The following is a 16,945-nucleotide window of genomic DNA, read 5'->3' as shown; positions in this document are numbered from 1 at the left end:
AACTATGAGATCTGAAACTTGCTGAGGGCCAGATCAGAGGCATTCAAGTCTGGAGACCAAGAAAGCTTCAACAGGTTTCCAGACCTGTTGATCTCCAGAAAGTCATCTCACGGGCGAGGTGGAGATTCCAGACCACCTCTGGGCTTGAATGCAAAGTTAAATCAAGCAGCAGGGCTCGTCTTGGAGATAACCTCAATGCTCGTTTTGACCATCAGATCTCTTTTTCACCACATCTCCCAATGATCCCTTAATCTCAGTGTCACAACTACGGATTCGGCAGCACAGTAGATATGCAATTGCACTTCTGAATTTGCAAGTGTCTGCTAATTATTATTTAATCGTGATAGTATTCAACTCCGTACTTGTCGTTATCGTGCTTGTTGAGACTTGGATAGAGCACAGCAACGCTTTGCTTTTGTTTTGAGTTGGCCTTGCCTGAGAAATTGGACTGTGGAGTCAACTGACTCTGAAGACTCACAGTATTCGTTTAATAATTAGATGTTCTTTTCAGCCGCAGTGTAGACTGTCTACCTGTCTGGATCCAGCTCAAGCTCTGTTCCATGTATCCCCTCCTGTGTCAGCAAAGGATGTGGACCTGTCTGGGATTCCCGCTGAATATATGGATCACCTTGGGGTTTTCAGTAAAAGAAAGGCCACCACCCAGCCCCCACACTGGCCATATGACTGTGCCATAGACCTCCAACCTGGCACTAGTCTTCCCCGGGGCCGGCTCTGTTCCCTCTCTCATCCTGAAATGGTGGCCATGGAGGAATTCATCAAGGAGGTATTAAGCATGGGGTTTATCCATCAGCCAACCTCACCGGCAGGAGCGGGCTTCTTTTTAGTGAGCAAGAAAGATGGCAAGCTCCGTCCCTGCATCGACTATCAGCCCCTGATCAGAATCATTGTGAAGAACCACTACCCTCTTCCCTTGTTGCCGTCTGCGTTTGAACATCTCCAGGGAGCAACAATATTTCCCAAAATTGATCTGTGCAATGCTTACAGTCTGATTCGCAGAAGAGAAGGGGATGAGTGGAAAACAGCTTTCAGCACCTCTAATGGCCACTATGAATACCTGGTGATGCCTTTTGGTCTGGTCAACACCCCCGCTGTATTCTAGGCTTTGGTTAACAATGTGCTCAGGGACATGTTGAACCAGTTTGTGCTTCTGTATTTAGATGACATCCTTATCTATTCCCACTCTCATCAGGAGTACGTCCAGCATGTCTAGAGAGTACTCAGATGCCTTCTTGAAAACGACCCCTAAGCCAAGCCTGAAAAATGTGAATTCCATAAAGACCAGGTGTCATTTTTAGGCTATATACTTACCCCATCCAGTGTTCAAATGGACCCTAGTAAAGTTCAGGCTGTTGCAGAATGGCCCAAACCGTCTATAGTCAAACAGGTACAGCCAACAGAAATGCAAGCACAGTTGAGAGCCATACAATTGCCCATGCTACACCTTTTGCTTGAAGGGAGGAGCCGAAGGAGAAGTTATTGAGAGTGAGGAACAGTTTCACTAGGTGGAGGAGAGTGGTGATGGAGGGGAACTGGTTGGGTCTGGTGTCCAGAAAGAAATAGAGAACTTTGAGGCCATTCTAGTGGGATATGGAGGTGTATGGGGTTGGGTATCCACAGTGAAAATAAGATGATGATCAGGTCCACTGAACTTGAAATTATTGAAAAGATCAAGAGGGTGTGAAGTGTCAAGGATGTAGGTGGTTAGGGACTGAATGGGGGTGGGGGTGGGGGGGATAAAACTGAGTAGAGGTCTGCAGACATACGTTCAGTGGAGTAGGAACTAGCAGAAACAATAGGTCTACCTGGACAGGCAGGGTTGTGGATCTTGGGCAGATGGTAGAAACGGGTTGTATGGGGGCGGGAACTATGAGGTTGGTGGCAGTGGATGGGAGATCCCCAGAGTTAATAAGGTCGGTGATGGTGTAGGAGACTGTTGACAATCTTCTGAGACCCTGGAGTGGGGGAATCTACTACAATAATTGAGGGGCTCTCTCAGTGAACCTGGCCACTCCCTGTCCAGTAGCGGAAGAACCCTATTCTGTGATCATTCCCTAACCAGCCCTGTTTCATGAAGTATGACTGAATCAGCGGGTCAGGCTGCAGCTGTGGAGGGATCTGGACAGTGGACGTTTTGTGTCGACACTGCATTTCATAGGAAAAAAAACATAGAAAATAGGTGCAGGAGTAGGTCATTCAGCCCTTCGAGCCTGCACCGCCATTCAGTATAATCATGGCTGATCATCCAACTCAGAACCCTGTACCTGCTTTCTCTCCATACCCCCGATCCCTTTAGTCAAAAGGGCCATATCTAACTCCCTCTTAAATTTAGCCAATGAACTGGCCTTAACTGTTTCCTGTGGCAGAGAATTCCACAGATTCACCACTCTCTGTGTGATGAAGTTTTTCCTCATCTCGGTCCTAAAAGGTGTCCCCTTTATCCTTAAACTGTGACCCCTCGTTCTGGACTTCCCCAACATCAGGAACAATCTTCCTGCATCTAGCCTGTCCAATCCCTTTAGAATTTTATACATTTCAATAAGATCCCCCCTCAAGCTTCTAAATTCCAGCAAGTATAAACCTAGTCGATCCAGTCTTTCTTCATATGAAAGTCCTGCCATACCAGGAATCAACCTGGTGAACCTTCTTTGTACTCTCTCTATGGCAAGAATGTCTTTCCTCAGATTAGGGGACCAGAACTGCACCCAGTACTCCAGGTGTGGTGTCACCAAGGCCTTGTATAACTGCAGTAGTACCTCCCTGCTCCTGTACTCGAATCCTCTCGCTATAAATGCCAGCATACTATTTGCCTTTTTCACCGCCTGCTGTACCTGCATGCCCACTTTCAATGACTGGTGTATAATGACACCCAGGTCTCATTGCTCCTTACCTTTTCCTAATTGGCTACCAGTTAGATAATAATCTGTGTTCCTGTTCTTGCCACCAAAGTGGATAACCTCACATTTATCCACATTAAATTGCATCTTCCATGAATTTGCCCACTCACCTAACCTATCCAAGTCACCCTGCATCCTCTTTGCATCCTCCTCACAGCTAACACTGCTGCCCAGCTTCATGTCATCCGCAAACTTGGAGATGCTGCATTTAATTCCCTCGTCTAAATCATTAATATATATTGTAAACAACTGGGGTCGCAGCACTGAGCCTTGCAGTACCCCACTAGTTACTGCCTGCCATTCTGAAAAGGTCCTGTTTATTCCCACTCTTTGCTTCCTGTCTGCCAACCAATTCTCTATCCACATCAATACCTTACCCCCAATACCGTGTGCTTTAAGTATGCACACTAATCTCCTGTGTGGGACCTTGTCAAAAGCCTTTTGAAAATCCAAATATATCACATCCACTGGTTCTCCCCTATCCACTCTACTAGTTACATCCTCAAAAAATTCCATAAGATTCATCAGACATCATATTCCTTTCACAAATCCATGCTGACTTTGTTCGATGATTTCACCGCTTTCCAAATGTGCTGTTATCACATCTTTGATAACTGACTCTAGCATTTTCCCCACCACCGATGCCAGGCTAACCGGTCTATAATTCCCCAGTTTCTCTCTCCCTCCTTTTTTAAAAAGCAGGGTTACATTAGCCACCCTCCAACCCTCAGAAACTAATCCAGAATCTAAAGAGTTTTGAAAAATAATCACTAATGCATCCACTATTTCTTGGTCTACTTCCTTAAGCGCTCCGGGATGCAGACCGTCTGGCCATAGGGATTTATCTGCCTGTAATCCCTTCAATTTACCTAACACCACTTCCCTACTAACATGTATTTTCCTCAGTTCCCCCATCTCACTAGACCCTCGGTCCCCCACAATTTCTGGAAGATTATTTATGTCCTCATTAGTGAAGACAGAACAAAAGTAGTTATTCAATCGGTCTGCCATGTCCTTGTTCCCCATGGTCAATTCACCTGTTTTTGACTGTAAGGGACCTACATTTGTCTTAACCAATCTTTTTCTTTTCATCTATCAATAAAAGCTTTTACAGTCAGTTTTTATGTTCCCTGCTAGCTTTCTCTTATAATCTTTTTTCCATTTCCTAATTAAGCCCTTTGTCCACCTCTGCTGGACTCTGAATTTCCAAATGCCGCTTTTTCTGGCTAATTTGTATGTTTCTTCTTTGGAGTTGATTCTATCCTTAATTTCCTTTGTCAGCCACGGGTGCACTACCTTGCCTGGTTTAGTCTTTTGCCAGACTGGGATGAACAATTGTTGTAGTTCATCCATGCGATCTTTAAATGCTTGCCACTGCATATCCGCCGTCAACCCTTTAAGTATCATTTGCCAGTCTATCTTAGCTAATACACATCTCATACCTTCAAAGTTATCCTTCTTTAAGTTCAGAACCTTTGTTTCTGAATTAACTATGTCACTCTCCATCTTATTGAAGAATTCTACCATATTATGGTCACTCTTAACCAAGGGGCCTCGTACGTCAAGATTGCTAACTAACCCTTCCTCATTGCTCAATACCCAGTCTAGAATGGCCTGCTCTCTAGTTGGTTCCTCAACATGTTGGTTCAGAAAACCATCCCGCATGCATTCCAAGAAATCCTCTTCCTCAGCAGCCTTACTAATTTGGTTCACCCCAATCTATATGTAGATTGAAGTCACCCATTATTACTGCTGTTCCTTTATTGCACGCATTTCTAATTTCCTGTTTAATGCCATCCCCAACCTCACTACTACTGTTAGGTGGCCTGTACACAACTCCCACCAGCGTTTTCTGCCCCTTAGTGTTATGCAGCTCTACCCATATTGATTTCGCATCCTCCAGGCTAATGTCCTTCCTTTCTATTGCATTAATCTTCTCTCTAACCAGCAATGGTACCCCACCTCCTTTTCTTTCACATCTATCCTTCCTGAATATTGGATATCCCTGGATGTTGAGCTCCCATCCCTGGTCACCCTGGAGCAATGTCTCTGTGATCCCAACTATATCACATTCATTAATAACTATCTGCACATTCAATTCATCCACCTTGTTACGAATGCTCCTTGCATTGACACACAAAGCCTTCAGGCTTCTTTTTACAACACTCGTAGCCCTTATACAATTATGTTGAAAAGTGGCCCTTTTTGATTTTTGCCCTGGATTTGCCTGCCTGCCACCTTTACTTTTCACCTTACTACTTTTTGCTTCTGCCCTCATTTTACACCCCTCTGTCTCTCTGCACTTGATCCCACCCCCTTGCCACATTAGTTTAAATCCTTCTGAACAACAGTAGCAAACGCTCCCCCAGGACATTGGTTTCAGCCCAGCCCAGGTGTAGACCGTCCTGTTTGTACTGGTCCCACCTCCCCCAGAGCTGGTTCCAATGCCCCAGAAATTTGAATCCCTCCTGCTTGCACGATTTTTCAAGCCACGTATTCATCTGATATATCCTCCTATTTCTACTCTGACTAGCATGTGGCACTGGTAGTAATCCAGAGATTATTACCTTTGTGGTCCTACTTTTTAGTTTATCTCCTAACTCCCTAAATTCACCTTGTAGGGCCCCAACGGATCGGGCAACATTGTAGCGGGCAACGGAGTAGAGGGAGACAGAGTAGGAAGGCTTTGTCTCGAGAGGCTTCAATGAGCAGAGGCTGAGGACGAGCTTCACTCCAAGTGACGTAAGGCCAGGTAAGTTCCTTTAAAACGAGAACGGTCTGCAGAGGTATTTTATTTGAAGTAAGGAAGGTGGTGAGGCTGTAGCTCATTAAGTGAGCTAGGGCAGTAGCAATAGTTGTTTTAACAACTCCAAGGGAAAGAGTGGCACCACTGCGCAGACGCGTGATGTCAGTCGGGTGAGCGCCGAGCGTTTTAAAAAAGAAGGCCTCCCTATCCTCCTCTACTGGAAAGATGAAGCCACACTCAGGTTGGAGGAACAACACCTTATATTCCGTCTGGGTAGCGTCCAGTCTGATGGCATGAACATTGACTTCTCAAACTTCCGCTAATGCCCCACCTCCCCCTCGTACCCCATCCGTTATTTATTAATATACACACATTCTTTCTCTCACTCTCCTTTTTCTCCCTTTGTCCCTCTGACTATACCCCTTGCCCATCCTCTGGGTTTTCCCCCCCTCCCCCCTTCCTTCTCCCTGGGCCTCCTGTCCCATGATCCTCTCATATCCCCTTTGCCAATCACCTGTCCAGCTCTTGGCTCCATCCCTCCCCCTCCTGTCTTACCTGTCATTTTGGATCTCCCCCTCCCCCTCCCACTTTCAAATCTCTCTCTAGCTCTTCCTTCAGTTAGTCCTGACGAAGAGTCTCGTCCCGAAACGTCGACTGTACCTCTTCCTAGAGATGCTATTTTGGATATTGTTGGAGGAGATGTCTCATCACCTTCATTTCCCTTCACATCTGCTGCCTGGCCCGCCCAGTTATTCCAGAAGTTTGTTTTACCCAGTGATTGGAGAAGGTTTATGCTGAGCAGCTTCCCTCGGGCTATTGGGAGGTTACTGAAATTTACACTCGCCGAATTTGATGCAACACGACTGGAAGTGGTTTGGCTCCGCTCCCTCCCGCGATCACCCGCACTCCGCTGCCCACACAGTCCATTTCTGTAGAAGGAGGTTTAGTTACTGGCTACACCTGCACCGACTGGCCGCGTCTGTGAATCTAACTCCACCCTCAGCAGTTCACTGACTAATGATCAGGGTTCAGTCGATGTAAGGAGTTGTCGCAATGGAGAGCTGGAGCGGACCGGTATCGCTCCTTGTCACCGCGTTATCTCTCTGCTCTGTCGCGGGACAACAGGCAGGTGAGGCGAGGGTATGTGACGGCGATGGTCGGGGGTTGTGTCGGGAAATTCACCTTTAAATCTTTTGGAGTTCCTGGCAGTTGCTCCATTAGACGGGAGGACGAACTCATCGCACTCCTGTGTTCTCATTTCACTCTTGTGAAATTTCTGGAGTCGATAAACTCGGGGAAAAATGATCCTTGAATAGGTTTCACAGGTGGATAGGAATTGTCGCCAATTCCTAGAGGAAAGTCCCACGATCTTAACAGAGGCATCACATTAAAGCAATTAATCTGAGTTTAACTATCCTGTAACTGCCACGTTACGTCAGTCTGTTTCACAATACCAGAGAAATATCCCTGTTCTACCCATTCCTCTAGGGTCTGCACACACATAGCGGTCCGAGTGGCCTCTTTCTGTGTGAATGACTTCTCTGCTAACAAAAACTATCTTGATTTCTCTCATTCCAAGTTCTGACTCAGGCTCCTGAATCTGAAACATTCATTCTTTGTCTCTCGGCAGATGCTACCCAAACTGTTGCAAGATTTCCATCTTGGTCATTAAACATTAGCCCTGTTTCTCTGTCCTTGCATGCTATCGGAACTTTCCGTCTTTAACTTGAGACATTAACAGTTCCTCTTTTCTCCAGATACTGCCTGGCCTGTTGACTATTGTCAGAACTTTTTCTTTCTATTTTCAAAGTGCATCAAGAGTTGGATCTAAGTTTTGGTGATTAATGTGGTAATAGACTGGCAGAACATTGATGCATGTTACGTACAAGGACTTCTGGCAGGTTTTGTAAAATCGCCAGGTTAACACCGCTCATGCCAAATGATGCAGCGGGAAGTGGAAGCAGTTGCCAGTGGACATGAGTGGCGAATTCATCAAAGCTCTGGTGTTGGGGTGGTTGGTCAGTATGTTTACACATGGCAGACTATGGGAGAGTCTGCACTGGCTGCTTACAGAAAATACAATGAAAAAGGAAGCAGAAGAAATAGAAGCAATAAATCACGAAGAACAGTATTGCTCAGTTTCTGTTAATTTCGGTAGCCGGGAATTTAGGACGCTCAGGGAGATTTTAGGTACGTTCAGTCCAATTCATCGTTACATGCATAAGAATGCTTTTTTTCTCTCAGTGCCATACTCTGCCAGAGCCTCGGCGACCACTTTTTCAAGTGATTGTCTTTGGAGGAAAGATTCTATGAGTGGTCCCCCAAGTCCTTCTCACAGCGCAGTGTTTTTTTACGAGGCCGAGTTGCGTACTCGACACTCAACCCGGCATGGATGGAAAGCTCGAATGGCTCCGGAGTCCGGAGCTGATGTCACTGCGCCATCAGCCGGCCGATAAGAATGGTTAGATACAGATAAAATGAAAATCATTACAAGCAGCATTACAAGCAGGCATATTCAGGGAACACACAGAATGACAGTTACGCAAAGCTTATGCAAGTCAATGAACAAAAATAACTGCAGATTGAGACATCAGAGCTAAAAAAAAAAACACACACACACAATCAGAGATGGCCGGTTGCAACAGTACACGGGGTTGTGCCTCTGGCACTGAGTCTGGCCCTGTGGCTCAGAAGGGTAGGGAATTAAGAGGATGGCTCCAGTAATAGGAGATTCTGTAGGCAGGGGGACAGATGGGTGATTCTGTAGAAGCAGAAAGGAAACACACGTAGGGTTCTCAGCAATACTAGATGCAATATTAATTGTTAATTGCTTATTACCAAAATGGCTTCTCTGAAGTGTTATATTAAAATGGCTTCTCGTACTGTTAACTGCTGAGACAGGGGTTCTCTGTAACCACATGTTTTGCTTAGTGAAAATGGAAATTGTATTCATTTGCTAGCCAATGGAAGTCATGTTATGTTATCTTGTATGTGTGCGCTGAGTTGAGGAGCGCGGGCTTTTTCGGGAGGCGAGCAGAGAGGACGGACGTGCGGGGAACGGACAGCGGTTCCAGGGCGGCAGATACCGGACCTCGGGGGTTCGGATGGTGGCCGGAGTCTCGGAAGGAAGTTGTGGATGGAATCGGAGGCGTGAGCTTCAACGTATTAAAATATTATGTGCACAAGACTGACAAGTTACTTATGTGGCGCCTTTTCTTTTAGTTGTTGCTACTAACCCATCACCAAAACTTGCTATAAAGTATAATTCGTTCCTCGCACTCGGTATATTGTTTGATATTTGTGTCGTGGCTGATCATTGGGTGCCTCACACCGCATCCGCACCAAAGCATTTGCACTGTTTGGCGGGGTCGACGCCTATTGACCCTAGGCAACGGGACTCAGTTGGGGCAAAGGCCGTTACATTGTGGCGGCTCGACCCGCGGATTTCAATTCTGTCGGATACGGTGTAAATCGCCCGAGTTAAATTAGAAGAGATGGATGCGTATAAGATTGAACCTTGGTGTGAGATCTAGGATGTCCCGGTTAATCATGCCTGCGTATTAAGTGGGGTGGATATACATACACCGGACAATGTGTTAATTCGATGACTGACTACGGTCAGAGCTATCGGTAAGGTTGAGATTGTAAGCAGAAAGATTGGTAAAACGGGAGACTCAGCCTTTGTGCTGATACAGACTGGTGTTGACGTCAAGGAATTGGGACTGTCCCAGTCTATTGGTGAGGTGGGTGAGGTGGGTGAGGCGGGACCGTGGGCGTGCACACTGTCACGGAGGAAGGGTTTGAAGAGACACCAGAGAAGTTTCCCGAGGCTAGAGGCGGAGATTTTAGAGAGCGGGTCCATTGGTTTTTGAAGGATGAAGAAAGGGGGGTGGTCGGATTTGGAGAAGGTAATTAGTTCTCATTCCCCAGGGAAGGCGGAGGGCTCTGAGTTGGCCTCAGCCATTAACTCTTTGGTGAACCGGGTGATGGGTCCGCGACCGAAGTTAAGAATTTTCTCAGGGAAGACCCCCATCCCCGACGGGGAAGAGGATTATGAGTCCTGGGTAGAACATACCTCTCAGCTGCTGGGTGAGTGGCAGTGTTCTGAGGAGGAGAAGCGACAAACATTGGGGGACAGTTTGAGAGGGGCGGCAGCTGAGGTGGTAGAAGGGGTGCGAGTGAACCAGCCCCTGGCTTCTTGGAAGGAGTGTCTAGCCGCCCTAGAGGAGGCGTTTGGGCTGACGGGAAGCACGGTGGAGCTTTTCGGTGGGGGTTGCGGGGGGCGGAATTCAGAATTTGCTTCAGGAGAAAGGGGAAAAGCCTTCTGAGCATCTTCTCCGACTAGAGCGTAGGCTAAATTGCTTGAGGCGCCGGGGGGTCATTTGGGGAATGAGGTGGATCGGATAAGTACAGATCAGGTAGCCAAAGGCGCGCAGAGATATGATGCGATGGCTACGAGTCTCCGGCAGTCCCGTAAAGCGCGACTCACCCCCCCTCCCACCCCCGTCTTTGGTTCAGTTGCTCAGAGAGGTAAGGGAGGAGGAGGACGAATTGGAAGCGGAACTGGGATCCGTTAACAAGATACAAACCTCGGTAGCAGCTCCTTGTGGTGAAATGGCCGGGGCCAGCTCTACGCGGGAGATACAAAAGGGGGTCGCGGCAGGTGGGGTCCCTCCGCGGGAGGGGACTAGCAGAGAAGGCCCCTCCCTGAAGGGACGCACGGCGCTGAGGCCATGCGAAGGCCGGGGTCCCGCGAGGAGAGGCGTGTGCTATAACTGCGGGGAAGAGGGGCACTTCAGGCGGGAATGTGAACGGCAGGGAGCCCCAAGGAGGGAGAGCCCCCGGGTGTCCCAGCAGGAAGAGGGGTCGGGAAACTTAGAAGAGACTCAGTGAGGGAACAGACTGGAGTCTCTGGAAAAATACGTTCCCAACAATGTGCAACGGGACCATCGAAAGGAAAAGACCTTATCCCATAGAACATAGAATAGTACAGCACAGTACAGGCTCTTCGGCCCACAATGTTGTGCCGACCCTCAAACCCTGCCTCCCATATAAGCCCCTATCTTCAATTCCTCCATATACCTGTCTGGTAGTCTCTTAAACTTCACTAGTGTATCTGCCTCCACCACTGACTCAGGCAGTGCATTCCACACACTAACCACTCTCTGAGTAAAAAACCCTCCTCTAATATCACCCTTGAACTTCCCACCCCTTACCTTAAAGCCATGTCCTCTTGTATTGAGCAGCGGTGCCCTGGGGAAGAGGCGCTGGCTATCCACTCTATCTATTCCTCTTATTATCTTGTACACCTCTATCATGTCTCCTCTCATCCTCCTTCTCTCCAAAGAGTAAAGCCCTAGCTCCCTTAATCTCTGATCATAATGCATACTCTCTAAACCAGGCAGCATCCTGGTAAATCTCTTCTGTACCCTTTCCAATGCTTCCACATCCTTCCTATAGTGAGGCAACCAGAACTGGACACAGTACTCCAAGTGTGGCCTAACCAGAGTTTTATAGAGCTGCATCATTACATCGCGACTCTTAAACTCTATCCCTCGATTTATGAAAGCTAACACCCCATAAGCTTTTTTAACTACCCTATTCACCTGTGAGGCAACTTTCAGGGATTAGTGAAACAATTAGTGAAAATTATGATGTTGTAGCAATTAGTGAAACTTGGCTACAGGAGGGGCAGGACTGGCAGCTTAATATTCCAGGGTTCTGATGTTTCAGATGTGATCAAGGCAGAGGAATGAAAGGTGGGGGAGTAGCATTGCTTGTTAGGGAAAATATTACAGCAGTGCTCAGGCAGGACAGATTAGGGGGCCTGTCTACTGAGTCCTTATGGGTGGAGCTGAGAAACAGGAAAGGTATGGCCACATTAGTGGGATTGTATTACAGACCACCCAATAGTCAACGAGACTTGGAAGAGCAAATCTGCAGAGAGATAGCAGGCAACTGCAGGAAGCATAAAGTTGTGGTGGTAGGAGATTTTAATTTTCCATACATTGATTGGGACTCCCATACTGTTAGGGGTCTGGATGGTTTAGAGTTTGTAAAATGTGTTCAGGAAAGTTTTCGAAATCAATATATAGAGGGACCAACTAGAGGGGATGCAATATTGGATCTCCTGTTAGGTAACGAATTAGGGCAAGTGACGGAAGTCTGTGTAGGGGAGCACTTTGGTTCCAGTGATCATAACACCATTAGTTTCAATTTGATCATGGACAAGGATAGATCTGGTCCTAGGGTTGAGGTTCTGAACTGGAAGAAGGCCAAATTTGGAGAAATGAGAAAGGATCTAAAAAGCGTGGATTGGGACAGGTTGTTCTCTGGCAAAGATGTGATTGGTAGGTGTGAAGCCTTCAAAGTGGAAATTTTGAGAGTGCAGAGTTTGTATGTTCCTGTCAGGATTAAAGGCAAATTGAACAGGAATAAGGAAACTTGGTTCTCAAGGGATATTGCAACTCTGATAAAGAAGAAGAGGGAGTTGTATGAAATGTATAGGAAACAGGGGGTAAATCAGGTGCTTGAGGAGTATAAGAAGTGCAAGAAAATACTTAAGAAAGAAATCAGGAGGGCTAAAAGAAGACATGAGGTTGCCTTGGCAGTCAAAGTGAAGGATAATCCAAAGAGCTTTTACAAGTATATTAAGAGCAAAAGGATTGTAAGGGATAAAATTGGTCCTCTTGAAGATCAGAGTAGTCGGCTTTGTGCGGAACCAAAGGAAATGGGGGAGATCTTAAATAGGTTTTTTGCGTCTGTATTTACTAAGGAAGCTGGATTGAAATCTATGGAATTGAGGGAATCAAGTAGTGAGACCATGGAAAGTGTACAGATTAAAAAGGAGGAGGTGCTTGCTGTCTTGAGGAAAATTAAAGTGGATAAATCCCCGGGACCTGACAGAGTGTTCCCTCGGACCTTGAAGGAGACTAGTGTTGAAATTGCGGGGGCCCTGGTAGAAATATTTAAAATGTCGCTGTCTACGGGTGAAGTGCCGGAGGATTGGAGAGTGCTCATGTTGTTCCGTTGTTTAAAAAAGGATCGAAAAGTAATCCGGGAAATTATAGGCCGATGAGTTTAACATCAGTAGTAGGTAAGTTATTGGAGGGCGTACTAAGAGACAGAATCTACAAGCATTTGCATAGACAGGGGCTTATTAGGGAGAGTCAACATGGCTTTGTGCGTGGTAGGTCATGTTTGACCAATCTGTTGGAGTTTTTCGAGGAGGTTACCAGGAAAGTGGATGAAGGGAAGGCAGTGGATATTGTCTACATGGACTTCAGTAAGGCCTTCGACAAGGTCCCGCATGGGAGGTTAGTCAGGAAAATTCAGTCGTTAGGTGTACATGGAGAGGTGGTAAATTGGATTAGACATTGGCTCAATGGAAGAAGCCAGAGAGTGGTGGTAGAGAACTGCTTCTCTGAGTGGAGGCCTGTGACTAGTGGTGTGCCACAGGGATCAGTGCTGGGTCCATTGTTATTTGTCATCTATATCAATGATCTGGATGATATTGTGGTAAATTGGATCAGCAAATTTGCTGATGATACAAAGATTGGAGGTGTAGTAGACAGTGAGGAAGGTTTTCAGAGCCTGCAGAGGGACTTGGACCAGCTGGAAAAATGGGCTGAAAAATGGCAGATGGAGTTTAATACTGACAAGTGTGAGGTATTGCACGTTGGAAGGACAAACCAAGGTAGAACATACAGGGTTAATGGTAAGGCACTGAGGAGTGCAGTGGAACAGAGGGATCTGGGAATACAGATACAAAATTCCCTAAAAGTGTCGTCACAGGGAGATAGGGTCTTAAAGAGAGCTTTTGGTACATTGGCCTTTATTAATCAAAGTATTGAGTATAAGAGCTGGAATGTTATTATGAGGTTGTATAAGGCATTGGTGAGGCCGAATCTGGAGTATTGTGTTCAGTTTTGGTCACCAAATTACAGGAAGGATATAAAGAAGGTTGAAAGATTGCAGAGAAGGTTTACAAGGATGTTGCCGGTACTTGAGAAACTCAGTTACAGAGAAAGGTTGAATAGGTTAGGACTTTATTCCCTGGAGCGTAGAAGAATGAGGGGAGATTTGATAGAGGTATATAAAATTATAATGGGTATAGATAGAGTAAATGCAAGCAGGCTTTTTCCACTGAGGCAAGGGGAGAAAAAAACCAGAGGACATGGGTTAAGGGTGAGGGGGGGGGAAAGTTTAAAGGGAACATTAGTGGGGGCTTCTTCACTAGTGGTGGGAGTATGGAATGAGCTGCCAGACGAGGTGGTAAATGCGGGTTCTTTTTTAACATTTAAGAATAAATTGGACAGATACATGGATGGGAGGTGTATGGAGGGATATGGTCCGTGTGCAGGTCAGTGGGACTAGGCAGAAAATGGATTGGCGCAGCCAAGAAGGGCCAAAAGGCCTGTTTCTGTGCTGTAGTTTCTATGGTTTCTATGGATCTGTGTACATGTACCCCCAGATCCCTCTGCTCCTCCACACTACCAAGTATCCTGTCATTTACTTTGTACTTTGCCTTGGAGTTTGTCCTCCCAAAGTGTACAACCTCACACTTCTCTGGGTTGAACTCCATCAGCCACTTCTCAGCCCACTTCTGCATCCTATCAATGTCTCTCTGCAATCTTTGACAATCCTCTACACTATCTACAACACCACCAACCTTAGTGTCATCTGCAAACTTGCCAACCCACCCTTCTACTTCCATATCCAGGTCGTTAATAAAAATCATGAAAAGTAGAGGTCCCAGAACCGATCCTTGTGGGATACCACAAATCACAATCCTCCAATCTGAATGTACTCCCTCCACCATGACCCTCTGCCTTCCGCAGGCAAGCCAATTCTGAATCCACCTGGCCAAACTCCCCTGGATCCCATGCCTTCTGACTTTCTGAATAAGCCTACCATGTGGAACCTTGTCAAATGCCTTACAAAAATCCACATAGATCACATCCACTGCACTACCCTCATCTATATGCCTGGTCACCTCCTCAAAGAACTCTATCAGGCTTGTTAGACACGATCTACCCTTCACAAAGCCATGCTGACTGTCCCTGATCAGACTATGATTCTCTAAATGCCCAGAGATCCTATCTCTAAGAAGCTTTCCCACCACAAACATAAGGCTCACTGGTCTATAATTACCCGGACTATCCCTACTACCTTTTCTGAACAAGGGGACAACATTCACCTCCCTCCAATCCTCCGGTACCATTCCCGTGGACAATGAGAACATAAAGATCTTAGCCAGAGGCTCAGTGATCTCTTCCCTCGCCTCCTGAAGCAGCCTGGGGAATATTCCATCAGGCCCCGGGGACTTATCCATTCTAATGTATTTTAACAACTCCAACACCTCCTCTCCCTTAATATCAACATGCTCCAGAACATCAACCCCACTCATATTGTCCTCACCATCAAGTTCCTTCTCATTGGTGAATACCGAAGAGAAGTGTTCATTGAGGACCTTGCTCACTTCCACAGCCTCCAGGCACATCTTCCCACCTTTATCTCTAATCAGTCCTACCTTCACTCCTGTCATCCTTTTTTTCTTCGCATAATTGAAGAATGCCTTGGGGTCTTCCTTTACCCTACTTGCCAAGGCCTTCTCATGCCCCCTTCTTGCTCTTCTCAACCCCTTCTTAAGCTCCTTTCTTGCTTCCCTATATTCCTCAATAGACCCATCTGATCTCTGCTTCCTAACCCTCATGTATATTGCCTTCTTCCACCTGACTAGATTTTCCACCTCACTTGACACCCATGGTTCCTTCACCCTACCATTCTTTATCTTCCTCACTGGGACAAATTTATCCCTAACATCCTGCAAGAAATCTCTAAACATCGACCACATGTCCATAGTATATTTCCCTGCAAAAACATCATCCCAATTCACACCCGCAAGTTCTAGCCTTATAGCCTCATAATTTGCCCTTCCCCAATTAAAAATTTTCCTGTCCTCTCTGATTCTATCCTTTTCCATCATAATGCTAAAGGCCATGGAGTGGTGGTCATTGTCCCCCAGATGCTCACCCACTGAGAGATCTGTGAGCTGCCCCGTTTCATCACCTAGTACTAGATCTAGTGTGGCATTCCCCCTAGTTGGCTTGTCCACATACTGTGACAGGAATCTGTCCTGGACACTTTTGACAATCACTGCCCCATCTAAACCCTTGGAACTAATCAGGTGTCAATCAATATTAGGGAAGTTAAAGTCACCCATGATAACAACCCTGTTATTTTTGCATCTTTCCAAAATCTTCCTCCCAATCTGCTCCTCTGTATCTCTGCTGCTACCAGGGGGCCTATAGAATACCCCCAGTAGAGTAACTGCTCCCTTCCTGTTCCTGACTTCCACCCAAACTGACTCAAAAGAGGATCCTGCTACATTACCCACCCTTTCTGTAGCTGTAATAGTATCCCTGACCAGTAATGCCACCCCTCCTCCCCTTTTTCCACACTCTCTATCCCTTTTAAAGCACTGAAATCCAGGAATATTGAGAATCCATTCCTTCCCGGAAGGTTTGGTGGGACCCCAATCCAGCGTGTCGATCCGGATAGAAGGGATAGGTGCAAAAGCCGTACTCGACACCGGGTCACAGGTCACATTACTGTACCGTCATTCTACAATCAGTATCTGGCGCATTTACCCCTGACACCTTTCAGTGCACTTGAAATTTGGGGTATCCGCGATGGTGATTACCCGTACGATGGCTATTTGTCTGTGAAATTGGAGTTCCTGGAAGCTGAGCTGGGGTGTCTGAGGCTCATAAGGCCCTGGTACTGGTTTGCCCAGACCCCAGTGAGACGCTGGGGGGGGGGCTGTCAATTCTGGTGGGGACCAACACCCCTATTGTGCGGAGACTCCTGGGAGCCTAGAAGGAGAAGGCGGGTGAAGATTTTTCGGAGACCCTGTCAGTGCACCCAGTGTTCTGAGCTGCTTTTGAGGAAGTGTGGGGTCGCCCAGGGTGGGATGCAGCGTGTGAACGAGGCACTGTGTGGTGTGCCCAGTCGAAGCCCAGGGTGGTACAGCTGGGTGAAGTAGCAAGAGTGATGGGGATCCCTCGATTCCTGGGAGTGCTTGAGGTTGAAACCCTTTTAGTGGACACCCCGGAAGATCTCAAGGGGGAGTCGAGATTCCCTGCTGCGGTTTTGTTGAGACACGAGTTGCAGAAGCTCTCGGTGGTACAGGCACGCAGGCTAGTGTGATCATCAGGAACACTACCGCACGGGATGTCACCTTCAAGCGAGGAATGCCTCTGGCGCATTTGTTCCAGGTGAC

The 16,945-nt window shown here is 46.8% G+C and overlaps 1 protein-coding gene across 1 annotated transcript in view; it reads left to right on the top strand.

The window, feature by feature from the left end:
* Window positions 1-6,675: 6,675 nt before the first annotated feature.
* LOC140197379 (major histocompatibility complex class I-related gene protein-like) overlaps window positions 6,676-16,945 on the top strand; it is a 51,045-nt gene continuing 40,775 nt past the window's right edge. Inside the window, exon 1 of the mRNA XM_072257336.1 lies at window positions 6,676-6,790. Within this exon, the coding sequence (XP_072113437.1) occupies window positions 6,715-6,790 (76 nt within the window). The 5' untranslated portion in view covers window positions 6,676-6,714. The remainder of the gene's footprint in view (window positions 6,791-16,945) is intronic.

This window comes from Mobula birostris, chromosome 5 (assembly GCF_030028105.1).
Source record: "Mobula birostris isolate sMobBir1 chromosome 5, sMobBir1.hap1, whole genome shotgun sequence".
NCBI lineage: Eukaryota > Metazoa > Chordata > Chondrichthyes > Myliobatiformes > Myliobatidae > Mobula > Mobula birostris.
This window is presented reverse-complemented; position numbering and strand designations above follow the sequence as displayed.